Source organism: Talpa occidentalis, unplaced genomic scaffold, assembly GCF_014898055.3.
Source record: "Talpa occidentalis isolate TD23 unplaced genomic scaffold, MPIMG_talOcc4v2.1 talOcc4.7, whole genome shotgun sequence".
NCBI classification, from domain to species: domain Eukaryota; kingdom Metazoa; phylum Chordata; class Mammalia; order Eulipotyphla; family Talpidae; genus Talpa; species Talpa occidentalis.
Genome location: NW_023605083.1, coordinates 38,450,819 through 38,472,669, shown reverse-complemented (window position 1 = coordinate 38,472,669; position 21,851 = coordinate 38,450,819). Strand labels below are relative to the sequence as shown.

At 55.2% G+C, this 21,851-nt stretch overlaps 1 protein-coding gene across 3 annotated transcripts in view; it reads left to right on the top strand.

The window, feature by feature from the left end:
* The window catches only part of CNTFR (ciliary neurotrophic factor receptor), a 39,978-nt gene extending 25,325 nt beyond the window's left edge, over positions 1–14,653 (top strand). For all 3 annotated transcript variants that reach the window (XM_037492230.2, XM_037492231.1, XM_037492229.1), the window contains exons 4-10: positions 1,320–1,553; positions 8,128–8,245; positions 8,412–8,578; positions 9,662–9,825; positions 13,171–13,351; positions 13,715–13,883; positions 13,992–14,653. In XM_037492230.2, the coding sequence (XP_037348127.1) occupies positions 1,320–1,553; positions 8,128–8,245; positions 8,412–8,578; positions 9,662–9,825; positions 13,171–13,351; positions 13,715–13,883; position 13,992 (1,034 nt within the window). In that variant the 3' untranslated portion in view covers positions 13,993–14,653. The remainder of the gene's footprint in view (positions 1–1,319; positions 1,554–8,127; positions 8,246–8,411; positions 8,579–9,661; positions 9,826–13,170; positions 13,352–13,714; positions 13,884–13,991) is intronic.
* Positions 14,654–21,851: the final 7,198 nt, after the last annotated feature.

Sequence of the window (21,851 nt, the reverse complement as noted above, 5' to 3'; positions counted from 1 at the left end):
CCCTGCACAGGCAGGCGACAGAGGCAGCAAACAGGGACAGATGTTCCGGCACAGACAAGTACTGGGGAGGGGGGTGTTGAGCAATGGAGGGAAGGGGGCGGCCAGCGACTTAGAGGGATCCCTACCCCCTGCAGTCCTGATGGTGTTAACAAGTCTAATTAAGAGGCCACTGGCCCAACTTAATTGGCTCGTTAACAGGAATTGCCTCTGAAAATCCCCCACCTCAGCGGGGTGGCTCTCTGGAGGGGAGATGTGAGCGAGTGTTAACGAGGGATCCCGCAGCCCCCCTAGCCTCCTCCCCCTTCGCCCCTTGCTCTTCCCTCCCACCCTCGCTCCACAGATCTGGCCCGGACCGGGGAAGCATCTGTCCTTCCAGGCTCGAGGGGCAGGATGAGAGTGTGGATTCGCACCTCCAGCCCTGCGCGCCTGCTGCTCTGCTGTTGTCTGGAGCTTGGTGGCTCTGACTCTCTCTGTCCCACTCACCTCCCCCACCCCGCGCTGCCTCTCGACAGGTGCTCCCGCCCACCCTTCCATTCCAGTCTCCTGGGCTCCGTCCATCACGCCTGGGTTGCTGAGGCCAGGCCTGGGGTTTGCTTTTGGCTCTGACAGGCCCCTCCTGGGGGCAGGAGAGGAATGGCCAGAGAGCTCACTCAGTCCCAGCTCTCCCCACCCCCACCCCCAGCAGTTCCTGCTTCACGAGGTTGACAGCTGCCCGGAGTTCCCTAGGGCTCCGGTGCTGGACCCTGCCCATTCTCCCTTCTGCTGCTGCCCTAGCTGGTTGGGGATGGGGGCGGCTCATCAGGGGGGCCCGAGTGGGGGAGAGGTTAGAGAAGCAGGACAGAAAGAGACAAGGATGGGGAAAAGAAAGAGCTGGGGAGGCAGAGACAGAGTTCAGCAGTGGGGCCCGAAGCACCAGCCTGCCTGGGTGGCAGATGTCAGCGACGGGAGCTGGGCTTGTTGATGGCAAGAGGTTAGGGTCATGGAGGTCAGGAAAACTTTTTAAAGGGTCAAAGGTGCAGTCGGTTCTCCTCTGAGATCTAACTCCTCCCAGCACTTTATGCCAACTCACTCTCACACACAGAAGATCAGGCATTTATACACACACGCGCAGATCTGGAGAGTCTCGTATACCTGCACACTTGCACAGCCACAAAGAATTTTGCACATTCCTCTTCTCCAGACACACAGTCAGACACAAAGCCTCTCCTCGGCATTCACAGGCCTTAGCCCATTCACATTCCCTGGGGGGCTCTGGGGGGTACTGGGGGGCAGGCCCGTGACCTGAGATGTTTGCCCTGTACCTTCCCCACCCCCCACAGAGGCACCGCACGTGCAGTACGAGCGCCTGGGCTCAGATGTGACGCTGCCATGTGGGACAGCAAACTGGGATGCGGCCGTGACGTGGCGGGTGAATGGGACAGACCTGGCCCCTGACCTGCTCAATGGCTCTCAGCTCGTGCTCCGTGGCCTGGAACTGGGCCACAGCGGCCTCTACGCCTGCTTCCACCGTGACTCCTGGCACCTGCGACACCAAGTCCTGCTACATGTGGGCTGTAAGTGTTGCCCCAACCCCTTGTCCTACTTCCCACTTCACTTAAGGGGCTTGTACTCAAGGACCCTGTGGCATGGGGCGGGGCTGTAACCCCCTAACCCTTGCTTCTGATCCTGTCCTAGCCTGCTCTTCTGACATCTGAGCCCAGTCTTGCCCACTGAGTCTGGATCCCTGGGCATCTTGCTCATGTATGCCCCACCCAGAGGACTCTAAGATCCTGAGCTCCTGCTCCCTGTGACAGGATGGGCTGAGGAGGGCTGGCAGGGCACCCCCCCCATCTGGGACCTGGTCAGGAGGAATCCCAGGGTCACAGCTCCAAGCTGGAGTGGCCAAACTTCACTCTCACAGGGCTGGTCATAAGGCCCTTCGGGAGGAAAATGGGGTATGTGGTTATGTAGGCAAAGGTGTGGGCACTGGGAGTGATCTGGAGAAGGAGGAAGACTTCCTGGAGTCGGAGGCACATGGAGACTTGGAGGATCTGGAAGATACATTGAAAAAGTCATTTCTGGCAGAGAACTAAGTGTGACTGTAGGCCTTAGACGCTGGAAGGGCATGAAAAGGTCCTAGAAGCTTTTCACTGTGGGGAGAAGAAGCAGGTTGGATGAGGCAGGAAGCCAGGGCTGGAAGGAGGCAGTTGCTGGAAGGCAGAGGAGTTGATGAAGATCTGGCCATGGACTTGGGGAAGTTGAGAGGGAACAGTTGGACCTTTAGGAGGTGGTGATGTTGGAGGTGGGGAGGACAGGACAGTAGAGAGCAGCCAGGAGTCGAGGCAGCCAGTGGTGCCAACATGGCAGGAGACGAGGTGGAAGGGTCAGCTGCAGGGGAGGGTAGCGTGTTCCATTGGGGACAGTGTCTTGGTTGTGTTTCCTGAGACTCAGGTCCCAAGATGGAAAGTCATGTGAATCCCTGTGCAAGTAGTTTATTGGGCAGGTGACAGAAACGCCGGAAGGGAATGGGAGAGGGATAGGAAAAGAAAATGAGCCATTAACAGCTCTGCTCTTACTTCTGGGCACAGGGAGTGGAATCCCCTTCGGAGCTCTGGGAGCCCATGCCCCTCCGAGTCTCTCTGCCTGCGGGGGCAGGGGCTCAGAGGCTTACACAGGAGTTCCTGCTCTCCTGGCTCACCAGAGTCTCCTGGCGGGGGTGGGGATGCTTGCATTCCCCAGCACTTTTGGCCCAATGCCGAAGCTTCTGCAGGCAGTGCAGGCTTTGGTGGCCAAAGAAAGCTCTTAGGAAAATAACTGCAGAAGCGGACAGTGGGTATGGGTGAGGGATCTGCGGCATCACCGACGTGGGAGGTAGACCTTGGATTGGGGTACTCTGGGGACAACCGGGAGTTGCTGGCTGGGAGCCAGTAGATCTGAGGGTCAGTGGCACAGGTCAGAGCACCTGTGCGAGATATGGGGGTTTGGGGGATTAGTGAGCAACAAGGCCACTGAAGGGGGTAAGATGACTGTGGAAGAGACTGTGGGGTAAGGAGAGAAAAGGACCCCAAAATCATTGCCATCTAAGGGGTTGATGGAAAGAAAAATGAGCCACAAGAAGAGGTAAAGAACCAGCAGGAAAGTAGGGGGAGAGTAAGTGAATGTGGTTGGAAGAGCGGTCAAGAGAAGTGCAGACGGTGAGGTTGGTGCCGAGCGTCAGCTGGGTGGGTGGGCGCCTACGTACTGACAGTAGATCCTCTGAAAATGTTTCCATCTCTGGCCTCATCCTGACTGGGTGATGTACGCCCCACTCTCTGAAGATGGTTTCTTTACTCGCTGGGAACCCCTGAGGGGAGAAAATGCTTGAGGGGGCAGGCTTTGCCCAGTGTCCTCCACAGGGACAGTTACCACTAGCAGGCTAAGAGTGGAGGAGAAAGTATGTTTTGCTGGTGATGTTCCTTTCCTCACAGAAAGGCCTTTTTTGTGTTTAAACTGGAGAATGGCGTTTGTACCCAAGTGTCTTAGTTGCAAGGCAAGGATGAAGCGACCCTTGAAGACAGTTTGAGAAGCATAGGATCAGCCCATGTGAGCCCTCCCTGGCCCTCCACAGGCCCCATCAGAAGAGGGGCACTCAGCCTAACCCCACACCCTTCCCCGGGGGAAAAGGCCATATGTTGAGTGCCGTAGAAGATGGATGAATTCAACTTGGCACCGCTTACCCATGCCCCTGTCTTCTCAGTTTGAAGAAAGGGCATGGACAAGGCAGGCCATGATGGGTTGGGCATTGGTGACCTTGGCCTGCTGTCCTTAACGGCTTGATCTTCTTTGAGAAGGCCTTGGAGGGAACTGGACCTAGAAGTAACGCCTGTAGTTCAGACCTATGGGACAGCTGCCCAGTCGTGACCAGAACCCAGACCTTTAATATACGATGCTGACCACTCCCCCCGTTCTGCCTGTCAGGGGAGAGCTGACCAGGAATTGTCTGTAGCATTAGTAACAGGTACTTACCTCTCATTGCCTTATTTCCTTCCAAAGAGCTGGTCAGAGGACTAGGGGACATTAATCATGATTGCCTCAATCACTTCATATTAGTAACAAGAGACTGGGTTTGGCAACACTCAATATCAAATTATCCTTCTTGCCAACTCTCAGAACAGAGCAGAGTTACCCCTGATTTGTGGATCATTCAAATCAACCATTATTTAATATTTATCCTAAACATAACATTTTCATGCCTGTATTTCCAAAGGAACCCGATCACAAAAGTATTCTGTTGAAAGTTCCCTTAACTAGGCAGATCCCTGGACGTTTTTCTCCTGGTCTGCCTTCCTGCCCTCAGCTGGAGACTCACAGAGGGCAGTTCTGGGCAGCCCCCTGACCTGATAATGAAAGCGCACACTGGGATTCCTTTCAGGGGAGCCCTTTGTTTACTAGATATGGATGATTGAATACTATTCTGATTTTAAGCTAAAACACATCAGAGATTGACTGATTTTTAAAAAAGATTTATTTATTTATGCGTGCAAGAGCTGGGGTACAGGCCAGAGGCGTGGGGAGTGAGAGGATTCACCAGAGACAGAGTGGGGAACAGAACAGGCAGAATGACTGAAATACACTGCTGAGGGGAGCAGCGGGCGAGACAGCAGAGGTCTGCCATGCCATGTGGGTAGCTCCTTACCCGGGGATGGAACTCATGCTGCAGTCGCTGCGGATAGCTTCATAGTGCTGACGCTTAACCCCTTGCACCACCAGGGAGGCCCAGAGATTGACTGATTTTAGATGGATAATTCCTTGTCCAGTTTTAAAATATTTTTATTTGATTGGTCACCACGGGAACTCCAGACCCCCTGGGTCAGCACCATCTTCCCCTCAGCCTTGTTTGGCTGGGAAGGAAAAAGCAGCTTGTGGTTGAAGATGATGATGTCTGGGGAGAAAAGATGGTGGGAGGCAGGAGGGCGGCATTTGGGAGTCCAGAAGTTGAGGTCCCCGGAGGGATGTCATGAGGGATGCCGATGCCCTGGACCTCGAATGCCAGGCAGGAAGAGCAGCATGGGTGGGGCCTGGGCAGGGCTGGAGCTGGAAGGGTCACCCTGCCCCACCCAGCCTGATCTGGCCTGGCCAGGGGTGTGGGCAGCCTGCCCTGCCTCCCCTCTGGGCCGGCAGGCAGACCTCGTGCGTGCCGGGGGCTCCAGCCCAAGCGGGCTGGCGAGATGAGAGGAAAAACATGCGGTTTGGTGGGCTGGACATGGAAAAACAAGCCAATTAGGAGGAAAACAAACAAATCCCGGGCCAGCAGGGGCACACGCACGCAGGCACACGCACACACAGCCCCGAGTGGGACCCAGGGACACTGCCACAGACTGACATCGTCACTTAGGCATTTCAGAAACCCCCACAAGAGGCACCCCAGGATGCCCCGGCATCAGCAGCATGCCTGGACGCCCGGAGAGTGATGTGTTACGTATGTGTGCGAGACTTTGCTCACACACTCCCTCTAACATGCGCTCACATGGTGTTCTGCTCATACAGGCGAACACATTTGGCATTATGGGCACCCCCACACCCACAGTTCAATGGATACATTCAGGCATAGGCTCAGCTCCTGTGGGTGTCTCAGGTGGGTGGTCTGGCTGTCACTGCTTCAGACCCACAGGTGCAGGTACGTCACACACCAGACAACCTGGAGTCAAATGGCCTCGGCCTGAGCCTCACAAGCACAGTCACCCTGGCACACAAGCCTCCCGTCACACCGCCGCACGTCACACGACTCCCCAGAATCAGTCACACACACAGCCTCTCGGACTCACACACACAGCCTCACGATTGCAGCGTCTTAAAAACAGCTTCTCCCTGACTCGAGGCGCACACACCACAGGCCTCCTGATCGTACACTGTCCCACAGCCTCACACTTGGTGTCTCACAGCACCCCCATCTCCGCCCACCCGGCCCCTCAGCTGGGCTCCAGCTGCAGCAAGTCACTCCTTTTCTTCCTTTTCTTTGTTTTTCTTTCCTCCTTTTCCCTCAGAGAAACCTGGTCCCTGTCAGGAAACCCAAGCCCTTCCCTGCTCAGGGCCCAGGGCCAGGCAGGAGTAGCCAGATGACAGACAAAGCCCTGCCTGGCCCCCCGGCCCCCCATGACCTACCCAGTGAGAGAGGGGAACCAGATCGAGGGGGAGGCTGGAGGGGGAGTGGTCTGAGGGAGGAGGTCTGTTGGAGGGGAATGGAGGAGGTTGGTCAAGAAGGAAGCTGGCAGGGGGTGGGGGCCTGTGAGTCCAGTGCCATGGCCCGCTCTGCCCTCCAAAGAGCCCCAGGTGGCAGGGAGCTGACTCTGCAGGCTTCAGTCCACCCTCCCACCCCGCCTAGCACCCTTCTCCTTTGAAGCTGGGGGTAAGGGGGGTGGCGGCAGGAGGGGGGAGTGGAGGCTTCTCGGCTGGCCGACCTCAGAATGTCCTTTCCTCCTGGGGTGGCTGCCAACTCTGGCCTGGCCCACAGGCCCCCACAAGGCACTTCCTGTGTCCTTGGCCGCCCCCCACCCCACCCCCGCACCTCTGCGCCCCTGGGCAGATAGGAGGGGTAGGGGAGGCACACAGGATGAACATGGAACAGACACAAGGTAGTCATGAGGCCCGAACGGCTTCCCAGGGGAGACAGAGGGCGGTGGGCAGAATGCAAAACCCCTCGTGGGGGTTCAGCTGGGCTCTGGCACTCTCCTGCAGGCCAGTGGCATGGAAGAGCCTCTGCCCACAGCCTAGCCCACTCCACCTGCTCCATCCAAGCTTTCCTGTTGCCTTTCTGACCCCTTCATCTCTCCCTGTGCAAAGTCAAATAGGGCCTTGGGGGTTCTGCCCCGCACACATCCTGGACATGCACATATAGTCACTCACAATCATGTGCACACGGAGATGAGAGACCGTGGCGCCCCGTGTGTCACCAGGGCCACTCGGCAAGCATAGACATGCATTCCCCTTACGTCCCTGGCTTATTGAGCTGCCCCCCCCCATTTCCTGTCCACCTGTCAGGCAGAGGGCGAGGGGGGGCACGGGAGGGGGGTGTCAGTGTCCCCGGAGCCACAGACGGACATTCCTTGCCTGGGTCAGATCACAGAAGCTGCCTCCTTCCAGGAACCTGAGCCGGCTGTCCTCACGCCTTGCCCAATGCCTGAGGGTGGGACAGCTGGGCTAAGTGCTCACAGCAGCAAAATGAGTACAGTTAGACAGCAGAAAAGACTGCCAAGGGTGTGTGGGGGGGTCACGTAGGTGGATGCCTCCATCCAGGAGGTTAGTCCTAGCTCTGGCTTGCTGTGTAACCCCAGGCAGGCAGGTCTCTGTCCCGCTCTGGGCCTCCACATCCAGAGTGGAGGCCGCTGCTGACCATGTAAAGGGCGTCTTGTGATAGAGAAGCTGGGGGCTGGGGCTGGGGAAGGTACACACTAAGGGAACAGCAGCTTCTTTGCAACAGGCATGTGCACACATACAAACATACATGGACATGCACCCTGATTGTCATGCACATAGATGTTCCTACCCATCTGCCCACATTCCAAATGGGGTCACTCTCATCTGTCACACAGACACACGTCACATATACCCGTGCGTGCAGACACATACACACACCGACAGCTTCCCGGTGTTCTTGTTCCTGTGGAACCGCAGGCCTGTCCTCATGTTTCTCAGTCTCTGCTGAGGGAAAACCTAGGGTGTCTCTTGTCCGGAGAGTAACCATCATCAACCCAGGAACCAGGGGATCCAGTCAAGAGCCTCCTCGGCCTCTGTCCTCTGTTGCAGTCTTCCTCTGGGAATGGACACAGTGTGGCTGGAGATGTTGCTGGTGGGACTGATCACCCCCAACATCACCTACATCCTGTGATTGATGAGCTGAGGCCCACAAGCCCCTGCTCCCCACAGTTCCTGCCTCTATTGAGCAGGTGGGGGGGGGGTTCCCTCTCCTAGCCCTTGTTTTTCTTTAATTAAACATCTGGCTCTCTGTGGCCTGGGAAGCCTCAGACCCTCGCTGACAGCCTCCCCCCAACCTCTGGCATTGCTGATGGGTTGAAGGGGGAGAGCTGGGGTTCTGGGGCCCACCTGTCCCCACACTAGTACAGGGGACTGGGGGCTCCACAAATGCCCTGACCATGCTATCTTTACCCTCAGTGCCGCCGCGGGAGCCTGTGCTCAGCTGCCGCTCCAACACTTACCCCAAGGGCTTCTACTGCAGCTGGCATCTGCCCACCCCCACCTACATCCCCAACATCTTCAATGTGACCGTGCTGTGAGTAGACGTGCCTGTGACTGGTTCCAACCCTGACCTCTGACCTCTGCCTGCCCCACACCATGCCTCCCTCCAGACCCTAGCCCAGCCTTGGGCTTGACCTTCCAGCAACCTCTGCCCGTCTTGACCCTTGTTAGTAACAGTGCCTGGGCCTCACCCTCCCCAGGCACGGCTCCAAAGTTATGGTCTGTGAGAAGGACCCAGCCCTCAAGAACCGCTGCCACATCCGCTACATGCACCTGTTCTCCACCGTCAAGTACAAGGTCTCAATAAGTGTCAGCAATGCCCTGGGCCACAACGCCACAGCTATCACCTTCGACGAGTTCACCATTGGTGCGTGGGGAGGGGGTTCTCTGCTGCATACTCCAGTGAGTGTGTAAGTGGATGTGTGCCAAAAGTGTATGTGTGCATTGGTGAGGATGTTCACACGTGCACAGGTATATGTGGCATGCATGTACATGTGCACACGTGTGCATGGCTTGTATATACCTGTGACCATGCAAGTGAATGTCCTTGACCTGCAAGGCTTGAGAGACCTCTCCCGCAGCTCTTCCCATCTCTGGCTCCCAGAGCTTGCAAGAGGGGGAGGGGGGACAGGCTGGGCCAGACCCTTGTGCAGCTGCAGCCTCCACACACACATACACACCCCCACCACGCTAATGGCTTCCTTACGGCCTGTGATGAATGAGGTGTCAGAACAGGAGACAGGACTGGGACAGATACTGCCCTCCCCTCCCCCATCCCAGCCAGACCCTCTGCCTGCCCCTGCCCCATCCCAGCCAGACCCTTTGCCCGCTCTTACCTCATACCCGCTAGACCGTCTGCCTCTTTCTGTCCCATCCGAGCCAGATCCTTTGCCTGCCCTCCAACCCCCACCCTTTGGCTGGGTCGTCAACCAGACTATTTCGACGTGAGCTAGGCCCTAAGATGTAGGTGGGATGTTCCCGCCTACCTGTAACCCAGATCTGCAATACCTGCGGATTGTCTTTTAACCTTGACCCACAGGGAAGCTTTAAACCATAACTCTTCCAAGGGAGGCCAGATTGGAACTGGAAAAAGTTGAGATGAAAAGCCAGGCTTGGGGTGGGGGGTAGGATACTGCTGCAGGAGGGGGTATCCAGGTGACAGTGGGGTCATGTCAGTAGTTGAGAAGCTGATCATCATGATGATGGGGTGAAATTTGGCATGTTGAGCTCTTGAGCTGGTGACAGTGACCATAGTGACAGTCAGTGGTGATGATGGGAATGTCAGAGGTGAAAGTAACGAGGTGGTTGTTAATGGTGGTTGCCACAACAGGGATGGCACCCGTGATGAGAATGGTTGGTGGTGTGAGATGGTGGACATGGTGGCTGGTGTTGACAAAATGGGGTCGTTTCCAGAGGTTAGTGAGGTAATGAAGCTATGTTTCCTGAACAGTGAAACCCGACCCGCCAGAAAATGTAGTAGCCCGGCCAGTGCCCAGCAACCCTCGCCGGCTAGAGGTGACGTGGCAGACCCCCTCCACCTGGCCAGACCCTGATTCCTTTCCTCTCAAGTTCTTTCTACGCTATCGACCCCTCATCCTGGACCAATGGCAGCATGTGAGTGTCCGCCCTGCCCTGCCCTGCCCAGTCCCAAGTGCCTGAGTCAGCCATACAGCCTGGGAGGCACCCATATCCTGCCAGTCGCTACTCTGGTGTGAAGCCTGAGGGCAGTCAGGGAGGCTTTGGGGTGGGGGGATGGAGGAACCAGGTGGTCTGAGGGGATGGATGGAGCTGAGGAAGGTGTCTTGATCTAAGGACCTTAGGGCTTCCCTTGACCCCCATTAGTGCAGTGGAGGTACATCTGTCTTTGTGGCTCCCAGAGTAGTGGAAGAAAATGCTGGAAGGGAGATGGCAGGACAGGTAGTGTTTCCCTCCCCTTAGCTCTGGCTCTCAACCCTGGTCAGGCCTCTCCCTCTGGGGCTCTGTCCCAGGCTCTAACCTGTGCTGGACCCAAGGGGCAGGACAGCCCCGTCCTCAAGGATATACACATGGGCTCAAGGGGTCAGGATCAGGCAGTGGAGTCAAGCAAGCTTGGTCCAGACTGTGAATTCAGGCTGTAACATGTACCAGGGCTCTAAAGTCAGATCTCTCTTAGCACTTGGCTTAAGGTTACTGGTGAGAAGATGGCCAGGGCTAGGAAAGAAGCAGCGGACAAGAGCATTATGGGGTCAGTCTGTAGTGTGGGATATTGCTCAAGCTATGACAGAGAGCTCTAGGGAGCAGCCAGGGATTTGGGCAGACTTGAGACTCTCTCCCTTGAGCGTTCTGGGCCCATAGGGTTGTGGGCCCTCTGTCTGACCCATGAGGTCTGTGAGGTAGAATTGGAACTTGGGAGGGTGCTCCACAGGGCAACCCTGACTGACTGACTTCAGGGGGCCAACCTGTGCCCCAACACATTCACTAGCCTCCAGCCCCATCTCATACCCCCATCCTGGCTGGCCTTTAAAGTGCATAATTGGATTCCAGGGCGCCTGTCCGGGCTGCAGGCCTGGCCCCCACAAAGGCTCACACGCTCACATGTTCCCTGACAGAGTCCGGAGTCCCTCCCGCCTGGCCAGCTGCCCAAGCCTAATGCATTGCTAATAACCAGGGTCTAGTTTCACAAGCCCCCCTCCCCCGCTAACGAGCTACAGGCAGCAGCCCCGCGCGTCGCAGCGCACACGCCTTGCAGTGGACCTGGCACACCGCCCACCACACACATGGGAACATGCACGTACACACGTGGTCCCCAGCAGGAACCATGCTCCATACACACATACATGTGACCAACATGCCATGATCATGCACTGGCATACATGAACAGAGCTGACCCCCCCTCCCATGCTTATGTGGATCGAGCAAGACCTCGGGCTCCATGACAAGAACATGTGTGGCCTGTGCTAGCCCTGCCCCGTGTCTCATTGGCATTGTGGTTGGCTAGATTTATGGCTCTTCTGAATAGGAGTTTTGCTCTGAACAGATTTTACTCTCCCTGATCTTTGATCTTGAAGAGAGGCAGGTGTCATTGGGAGGGGTTGTGGAAGAGGAAGCAGAGACATACATCACTAGGTTTTCAGGAGGAAATGAGAGATGGAGGCTAGAAATTGCTCAAGAACGGTTCGCCATGAGGTCTGGCAGGGTCTGTACCAGTATCAGCAAGGGGAAGGCTAGTCCTGGGACCCAGCATGGGTTCCCTGCATCTTCTGCTTCTGCCCTAACTCATCGGAGAGGCTGGCAGGGCATGTCTGACACCTGCTGCAGCAGACCCAATGGAGGACTCTGACGAGGTGGATGCCAGCCACTAGGGAATTCCTGCCAATTGAGGAGCCATTCTCTCAAGGAGGTGGATTAAGGGATCGGTGACAACCTAGTAAGAAGCACCCAGGCCCAAGAGATGTGGCTGCTAGGAGCATTGAACTCCTGGGCCACCTTCTGAGAGGTACAGTGCCCACCACAAACCCACCAATGAGGTGGTGGTTTGATCTGCTCCCCAAGGCTCTCTCCCTTTGGGGAAAGACAGATGTGAAGATCTGAGGGATGGGAAGGAGGTACCTGGGTGGGGAGTAGGGTGGGAGGAGGCTGAAGGAGCTCAAGCAACTCAATCAGAGGTCTTCTTTGCAGAGCAGAAGGGGACTGGGACCCATTGGGCCCAACTCTAGGAGAGGAGGGTCTCTGAGGCCTGCCCATCTTCCAGGGCTGGGAATAGGACTTACTGAGCCCAGAATGGCCCACACCCTGACCCTGATCTTTGCCAGTGCCTTCCAGCTCAGAGCCACAGGGGCTTCCCAGTTGTAACCCAGGAACAAGTGGAGGGGGAGCGAGCTCACACGTAGCAACACACAGACACACATGTGTATATACTCACAGCCTGTCAGGCCAGGTAGCCCAGACCCGTTTTCTGGGGGGAGGATTGGAACAGGGACCAAAAAAGCCCCGAAGCCAGACGTGGCCCAGAGCAGCCCCCCCTCCGCCCCTGCCGGCTGCCCCTGTTTACGAGGCGGCTTAATGAGGCAGCGGGTGCCGCTGAGATGAACCAGAGCCCAGCCTGGGCCTGGGAGGGGCGCCGGACAGGCAGGCCAGCCTGGAGGGCTGGGGGAAGACCAGCAGGATGGGGCAGGCGGGGCGGGGGTAGGGTGGCGATGCTTCCAGAGGAAATGGAGCAGCTGTCCTGCTGTCCTGCTGCTCTCGGAGCTGCCCTCTCCCGCCCCTTTCTGCCGCGAGCAAGGCTAGAACCACACTGAGGCCTTCCCGAGGGGGCCGAGCGGGAGCCCTGGCCTGTGGGTACAGTGGGTGTCTGGGAGCCTAGGCCCATGATAATGACAGAGCTGGCTGAAGTCTGGTGCTTACCCCGTGCCCGAGTCCTCATTACAGCCTCATGAGATAGATCGTTAACACCATTTTACAGATGAAGACCGCAAGGCGTGTGGAAAGTAAGCAGCTTGGTCACCTAACTAGTGGGGGACAGAGCCAGAAGTTGGACTCGGGCAGCCTAACTCCATGCCTGTGTTTTTAAACAGCTTCTTGATGAGAGGGCAGCGCACCACCTTCCCTCTCACTGTTATTCCTGCCGCCGCCAGGCGGGACTGAGGTCATGACTCAGGCCGAGAGTTGGGGGGAAATTGGGAGGACAGCAGAGCCCAGAAACTAAGCGAAGTCATCCTTATTCTCCCCTGGGGGTGCTTCTGGTTTCCTTGAAAATGTCCTTACTCTTCTTCAGGGACATCTTCACCTCCTCAAGGGTCTCCTCCCCGACCTGGCTTCATGCTCCCTGTGGGAATATTCTTGTACCCCCACTCCCCCCGGGTGTCTTCGTTCTTCCCCTGCCCCCTCAGAAGGGTTCACATTTCCTCTGGGGGTGCTTCACTCTCCTGACTCCAGTGGGTGTCCTCGCCCCTCCCCCGTGCCCCCGTGGTCCGACTGCAGGTGGAGCTGTCTGACGGCACAGCGCACACCATCACAGACGCCTATGCTGGGAAGGAGTACATTATCCAGGTGGCGGCCAAGGACAACGAGATCGGGACGTGGAGTGACTGGAGCGTGGCTGCCCACGCCACACCCTGGACTGAGGAGCCCCGACACCTCACCACCGAGGCCCAGGCCCCGGGTGAGCCTCCCCTGCCCTGCCCCTGTGCTCTCGGTCGGCCTGCACTGTTGCCTGGCTCTGACGTGCCCCCTCCATCTCCTCCTGGGACTTGGAGACTGGGGGTGGCCACACTCTTTCCTCCCCTGCTGTTCCTGGTCTCGCTGTCTAGGTGGGAGCCGTTGTCTGAAGGGGTCATCTGTGGGCCTTCGGGAAGCAGGTTCTGCTTGATGGGGGAGGCAGAGCATATCAGAGAGAGGAGGCAGGGGCTCTCAGATGGGGGAGGCAGCACCCATCTGACAGTGGAAGCAGGAACAGTATGCCTTGGGAACCCCCAGATCAGGGTGGGACCCCAACCCTGCCCTGAGTTTCCCCCATGCTCCCCAGAGACCACGACCAGCACCACCAGCTCACCGGAGCTCCCGCCTACCACGAAGATCTGTGACTCTGGGGAGCAAGGCAGCGGCGGAGGACCCTCTGTCCCCTTCTCGATCAGTGTCCCTGTCACTCTGGCCCTGGCTGCCGCCGCCGCCACTGCCAACAGTCTCCTGATCTGGTAAGCCAAGTGAAACCAGGTGGTCAAGTGACCACCCTGTCCGTCCGTACGGGCGGCCCCCCCACCCCACCTTTTTTCCTCATGGCCCCCCTTGCTCTGTCTCCCCAGAGCCCGGCATCCCGTGAGGACAATGCCAGCGCACCTGCAGAGGAGCAGGAGGCCGGAGCTGAGCCCGCAGACCCCGGTTTCTATTTTGCACACGGGCAGGAGGACTTTCTGCATTCTCTTCAGACACAATTTGTAGAGACCCCGGCAGGCCCGGGCCTGCCTCCCCCCACCCCAGGCCCACCACACCACACCGGCCCTCGCTCCCTCAGGGGAGGTGGACCATGCAGCTAACCCACCCACCAAAGACCCCAACCCTACCCTTATCCTTATCCTGCCCCCTCGGGCTGGACCCTCCAATGCCAGCGACTCCCAGGAGAACTTGGGGGGCCTGAGGGGAACCCCTCACACCCACAGTTTCTCCTCCTGCCCCAGCCTCCTGTCTGTCCCAGGGTCTCTTTTGCCACCATCAGATTATAAGCTCCTGACACTGGGGGGGCCCAGCCATCCCCCTCCCCCCAGCGCCCACACTTTTCAGTCCCCCACCTCTGCTCCTGTTTTGTACAACCCTCCCCTTCCCCTGCTCCCCCCCCCACAGTATTTAATGTCCTGTCAGTCCCTTCTAGTCTGACTCAATGGTAACTTGCTGTATTTGAATTTTTTATAGATGTATATACAGGGGTGGGGGGGTGGGGGGGTTCTCATTAAATGTCATCATTTCATGAGTCCTTGGAATAGACTTTGAGAGGGTACCCCTTTCCAGGGCTCTCTCCCTCCAGGTCTGAAGGAGAGAAGAAAAACGATAGTTGGAGAGAAAATTCTCCACGTATGTTGGGGGAGGCAGTTCAGCTCTCAGACAGATGTGTCTGCTTCTGTGGGGGATAGGATTCCCTGGAGGCCAGGGGCAACATTTGAGAGAATGAGGGGTGTCGGTGAGGCAGGCCCCACATGGGATTGTCCCATCAGTTCTGGAGGAGACTGAATCCTGGCAGGGCAAAGGCCTGTCAAGGGCTGTCACTGGAGCTGCCTTCCCTGAGTGCCCAGGCGTAAGCTCTATTCACAGGAGCAGAGAAGCAAGAAAGTGAGCTTCAATTCATGGGGTGGTGGGGTAAGGGGAGTCGTCCTTGCCATCCGGGAGACATGGGCCAGGGGTTTTAGCAGATCAGGCAACAGGGTTTGGGCCGAAAGCGGGGCTACAAGGTTTACCCCAGGATTACATTGTAGTTAGGGCTAGGCAGGACAGGGATTTGCCTTAAAGGGTGTTGAGTCTTTGGCTCAGCTCCATACCCTCCAGTCCCCAAACTGGGACCCCAGGGATCCTTTGATTTCTCCTCAAAGGAGAAGAGAACCCCAGCTGCCTCAGGCCTGCTCAGATTCAGCCCCCCTATTGAAGTAGTCATCTCACAGCAGTGCCTTACCTGAGAATTTCGGGGGCTGGGGGCACCTTGGCAGGGACTGCTGACCCGGGAGTGGGAGCAAGGGGGTAGACCAGAGCCCCAGCCTGGGAAGCCCGGCTCCACTTAGCTCTGGTGACTAGAGCAAGAAGGGAGAGGACGAGCCAAAGCTATGAACACTGACCCACACATAGGAAGGTCCTCCCCGATACACACTCCCCTCAGTTACTGAGCCCACATATCCATTCAGCCACTAGCCCCCCTACACCTCTCTCCGCAACCTCCCCCACCAATTCAGATTTATTTATTTATTTATTTATTTATATAAGCACTGGGTAGAGTCAGAAGCACGGGAGGGTGAGAGAATTCACTAGAGCCAGAGCGGGGAGCAGAACAGGCAGACTGACGAAGTACACTGCTGAGGGGAGCAGCGGGCGGCAGGAGAGGTCTGCGCTCCATGTGGGACCCTCCTCCGGTGGCCGGGGAGCAGCCGGGGATCGAACCGGGGCCACAGAGGCTGCGGGCAGCTTCGCAACCCAGCGCTCAACCGCTGCGCCACCGGGGAGGTCCCCCACCAATTCAATCCCTTCTGAGACCGTGGTAAGAAAACAGACCTTCCTCAATGGTCTCACGGGGCTGGCTGGGATCATATCCTGGGGGGGATCCAGCACTGCTGAGTTAGACCCAGACAGTACCTAAGCCATGAGTTACAGCTGGTGAGGGCCTCTAATGAGAGCGACTGGCTCTCCTCCAGGCCAGGAACTAGGGAAGGAGACTCCATGGAAAGCAAAGGGTGGCGTCAGGGTGCCAGGGCCTGTGACTTTTCAAGCTAAATAGGCCCAGCTTTGAGAGCGCCTGACTCATTCACAGGAAGAGGCTCCCAGGATGGACATCCTGAGAAGTGGCTGTGGACCTGACCCTGGACCCTGAATCTCCAGATCTGCCCCCGAGTGTTCTGTCTGGTGCCTGTGAGGTGTGGCTCAGGCCTGACTCTGTACTCCAGGTCCAGCAGGGGTGAACGGAACAAGGGTCACCAACTCTTGCCAAGGACATTGTATTCCTAGGATGAGTCTGAGCCTCCCCCTTCCCTGTCCTTGGGGTAGGGGCTCTGAGGTTAGGGGGTGCCTAGCCTGTGCTACCTTCCTGCCTTGGGAGCCTTGGTCAGCCCTGACCCACCCACCGCCCACCCAGGGCTTGGGCATCAGCAATCTGGCCTCCATTAGCAACATGGGAAAGCAATTATGTGGGGCCTGGGGAGGAGAAGTAGGGGAGGGGGGCTGTTGGAGCCTCGGTGGCTGATGGAGAAGACTGGGCCATCTCCCTGCCCCCAATCCCAAGAGGGAGAGACAGCCCTGTTCCAGACCCCGAGGTGGCTAGAAAGGCAGTACCATCTCCTCGGACTGGACTGGGCCTGGGGATGGCCATCCCTTCTTGGAGGTCCTGGACCTTGACCTCGCAGAGGCTGCTCGCCTTGGAGGGTCTTGGCTGCTGTCTGCTGCTGCCTCCCCTGAGTACTGTCCTCCACATCTGCTATTTCCCATGTGGTTCTAGGGAGCTGGGGAGAAAGATCGACATCAGTTCTCAGAGCAAAATCAGAACCTGGAGAAATAAAACGCTGCTGAGAGAAGGGCCGTGGTGGGAGGTTTGGATTCCAGTCTTGATGCACAAGCGGCCCAGCCTTCCAGCACACTAGCTCTTTGCTCCCCCAAAGTATACTGGAGATGGGCACCCCCAGCCCCCATCTGTACCATGCTGACTTGTCTCTGCCCCCTCCTCTTTTGACTGAACCCATTTCCATTTCTGGTTCTGTCTCTGTTTCATTCCTATCTTGGAGTATGTCTTGGTCCTGGCCCCTAACTTTGTGTTTCGCTCTGTCTCCATCTCCTGTCTCTGCTTTCTTCTTTGTCTCTGGCCATCTCTTTCCCCATGTCCATCTTTGTGTTTCTGTCTCTCTTCTCGATTTCTCTCTTCCTGCCTTCCCCATCTCAGAATCTCTCTCTGTGGTTCTGTCTCTCTGTGTGTCTGCATATGTCTCCATCCTCATCTATGTCTCGATTCCTCTTCCCCGACTATCAGGCCATCCCTCTTTGCCTCCCTCTCTGTTCCTGCCCTGGTCAAAACCCCAGCTTATGGCTGCTGTGTCTCTCTGACCCGCGCTGGGGACTGTCCTGGCCTCTACTGCCCCCTCTCGGCTGTTCTCCTCCCCTTCATTCTGGCTCCAGGCTGGTGGCGATCAGCGCACAAGTCCCATGCCTGCCTTCCCAGCAGCCAGCCAGGGGAGGAGGGGTGGATGGGAGATACTGGGCAGGAATCCCTCCTGGGCATCCTCCCGTGCTGAGAACGCACCAGAGCTAGTGAGTCACGGCCTCCCTGGGCTGAAATTCTAAGAAAGTTCATTCTCACGTGGAGAGAATGGAATGCTTGGCTCCAAGCCCCAGCTCTGTGTCCTGCACCTGTCTTTGTCTTGAGACCACATGTCCACTGTGTCCATTGCCCAGAGTTAGTGGATCTGGCCAGGAGGAGATCTGATCCTCAGAGAGTGTTATCTGTCTGGGGATGCAGGGCTAAAGTCCTGGAGGAGGAAAGGATTGGGGTGTAATCCTCAGAAGAGGGCTGAGGCAAAGGAGGTTTGTGGAGGGGAGTCTGAGGAGAGAGGCTTGGAAAACCTGATCGTCAGGACACTGAGGAGGAAGGCTGCTGGAGGTAAGTGCATCTGAGAGGACCTGTGTGACAGGATTACTCTGAGAGGAGGCTGGCCAGGGATACAGTCTGGGGTCTTGCTTAGAAGAACCAGTCTGAGCAGTAGGCTGATCTAAAGAGTATCTGAGGGGTCCAGTCAGAGAGACTACTCTGAAGGCACATGATGTGAGAACAGGGTCACCAGCTAATCTTGGTTTGCTCAGGACTTTGCCAGTCCTCACACTGAATATCTCAAGTCTTGGGGAACCACTCAGTCCCAGGCAAACTGGGACAGTTGGTCACACCACTTGAGAAGGCCTTGCCTGACAGTGCCAATCTGATGGGAGAGGCGGATCTGTGAGCGAGTGGATCTGGGCGGGTCTGGTCTGACAGCACCAGTCTCCAGGAGAGGCTTTTCAAAACTGCAAAACTCTTTGGGGAGGGACTAAACTCTGGAGGGGATAATTAGGACCCTTCCAGAAGGGCAGTGGCTTGGAGAATGACCACCAGGGGGCAGGGCAAGCTCTCAGGAGAATCAGAGGTAACAGCCCCAGAGAGGAAGCCAGACAGCATGGGGCTGTGTGCAAAGTGCCCCAAAAGCATGTGTGGCTGGGCCATCACGCGCAAGTTGTGAGGATGTGCAACCAGGCACTTTCTGTATGACTGGGTGGCCGGGGCACAGCCGTGGTGTGTTAATGGGTAGCTGGTGGTGCGGCGTGTGCCTGTTATGGCCATGGCCAAGGCCTTAAACCTGTGGCTGTAGGGAAGACAGCAGGAGAACTATGGAGTACCAGGACAAGGGAGCCGTGGGAATGAGGCAGTCAGAGAAGTTTCCCTGGGCAGGTCTGAGATTGGGAGAGGAAACGAAGAACCAGACCTCCCTGCCTGCCCCTGCCTTTGCCCACTGTAGCATTCCCTGAGAGTCCAGACACAGGAAATACGTGCTTTGCTCACATACATGGGCAACCTGAGGCCAGTGTGCACCCCTGGGCCCTCCTTGCTCTCTGCTCCAGCTTCTCTTATTCCTTTTGGCTGGTGCTTCTCCCGCTGAACACCCCTGCCCCCATCTGTCCTTTTTTTCTCCATTCTTCCTATATCCTCCTACCTCCTTGGCTTGGTTCATGCAGTGCCCTACCCAGGATGCTCCCCTGTGAAGTTTTGAGGTCCTCTGCTGCTGCTTTCATGAAATAATCCCTGCTTATTCCCCTTTTACCATGAACTGAACCCTTACCATGTGCTCAGGCTGAGTTCATGGGGGCTGCCAGGGTCTTGCCCAGAGAAGGGAGTCTCAGGGAAGAGAGGTATAGACAAGGCATGGTAGGGATCTATGGGTTAGGGTGGTAACGTGAAACGGACCAAGAATCAGTCGACCTGCCTTCCCCCCCAACAACTAAATAAAAGTCAAAGCAAAAACAAGCTCAAGTATCTTAAAATGTGATAGCCAAGGAAAGAAACAAAAGATAAGTCAACTGAACTCCAAAAATTCTCGCTAATATCCTGTAATCTGAGAGAAGTAGACTGTTGAGTGAATAGATAGCCTCCGGGAAAATCTGGGGAAAAGCCTTTGTGAGTAGAAGCCCCTGTGTTCCTCCATGAGAGCTCAGGAGAAGCAAGGAGCTGCTGTGGTTTGGTATTTTCTAGGGTATGGAGCTGAGGTTGGGGGGACAAGCCAAAGTCTAAAGGATGCTGGTGGTGTGGTGTTCCTCTAGCTGGAACAAGATTTCTAACAGAGCCTCGGAGGAGAGACAGCACTAGCTCAAGGTCAGCAGGCAGCCCTAGCCAAAGCATTCAAGACCACAGAACTGGGTTAGGTGGGTTAAAAAGCAATAGCCAACCTTCAGCCCATAGCTCCCGGGGGAAGATAAACTGGTCCAGACAAGATGGGAAGGGGCTGAAGGTATTCCACTCCAGAGCAAGGAGAGGTCCACTCACATGAGCCATGACAGATGTAAGAGGAAAGAAAATGGCATGACCTTTAGACATACAGGCCATGGCCACAACACTGGTAGGGGGGAAGTAGAGGAGAGGGGAGAAACCCAGGAGAGGGGGTAGGAGGGAAGGAAAGGAACAGGGAAGACAGATAAAAAAAAAAAAATGAACCCAATATAGAAGAAAACACAATAAGAACAGATTCCTGGCAAGTTCTTCCCATTAAAGAAGGCCTTAATAATAGAACAAGAACTCAAAGACAAGATGATAAAATAACAGAACGAGATGAAAAGGGAGAATAATGAGGGACTGAAATAATACCATTGTAGATGGAATAAATAAACTAGAAACAGCAAAACACAGACTAGATATATGGCTGAAAAACAAAGTAATGTTGTGTAGCAAAGACCCAAATTATTGAGAGTAAATGTGGTGGGAAATAATAGATATTAAAGTAATTAGAGTAAAGTTAATAGAAATACAAAGATGAGCTACCATAAGAATAGTTGTTGGTGACCGTGGAGATTTGAAAAATGGAAAAGAAGATATTATTGTATGAAATACAGAAACCCTTTCCCTGAAATGAAGGAAGAACTGAATATTCAGATTTAAAGCACACACCATATATCAGACAAATTGAAACGGAATAATGGACATTAAGACATTTATTTAATTACCAAACTGAGGATAAAATAATAATTTTAGGAACAAGCAGAAAAAAAAAACAAGTCACAGACATGGAAGCGTGAATGGAATTCAGTGTGATCTTAGACTTCTCAAGATAACAGCCAATGGACGAAGATAACGAAGCAGTATCTTCAAAGATGTGAGGGTTAAAAAGTATCACCCCCAAACAAACCAACCAAGTGGTTAATCCAATTATGAAATCAGGAATACAGAACTCCAGCCCTTCTGGAAAGAACTACTTAATGAAAAAATTCAGTCAGCCAAGAGATGAGTCAAACCTCAAGAAGGGAGGTTTGTAGTCAAAAGCCTGGGGTTGAAGATTAATTCCTTTGAGGTTAATCCCACTAATTCAATTAATTCCATTAAGATTCAACTGTGGGAATTTTAGGTGCGGAACAAAATGTAAATATTATGCATCCTAATAAAGCGAAAACAACACTGGCAACATCAACTGGAGAGATGGAACGAGAAGGAAGGTAGAACAGTGATGATATCAGAGGGTATAAAACTGAAACATCATGGGAAAGCTTCTACCCCACCTTTTCAATCTAAATCTTTTTTTCTTTACTCAAGAGGGGTCTTATATGAATGAATTTTTTTTTTAGGTGAAGAAATATTTAGCAAAAGTTGAGCTAGTCCTTCATTTTCTCCTTAGTTTCTTTTCCCTCTATTAAATTCAAGTAAAAAGCATACTTTGTAGGGCCTCTCTGGTGGCCTAGGGGTTAAGTCTCAGCCCTATCACCAGTATGGCACATCTCTCCTATCTCCCCCCAATTCCCCTTAGCAGTGTATCTCAGTAAATATGCCAGTTCTGCTCCCCACTCTGTCTCTAGTGAATCCTCTAACACACACCCCACCCCTGGTTTACACCCCACTTCTTCTATGTAAAAAAAATGTTAAAGTATACTTTGTATTTTTGGTTAACAAAATAACTTCTTAGTATGTCCTAATCTTATATATATATTTTTACCTCTTTTTTCTACCTGTCTTTCCCCTTTTTTTAAAAAAAAGATTTCTTTCTTTATGCATACAAGAACTGGGGTACAGGCCAGAGGTGCAGGGGTGGGGTGAGAGGATTCACCAGAGACAGAGTGGGGAACAGAACAGGCAGACTGACTGAAATACGCTGCTGAGGGGAGCAGTGGATGAGACAGGAGAGGTCAGCCTCGCCATGTGGGTTGCTCCCTGGCCGGCTGGGGATCGAACTCATGCTGCTGAGGCTGTGGATTGCTTC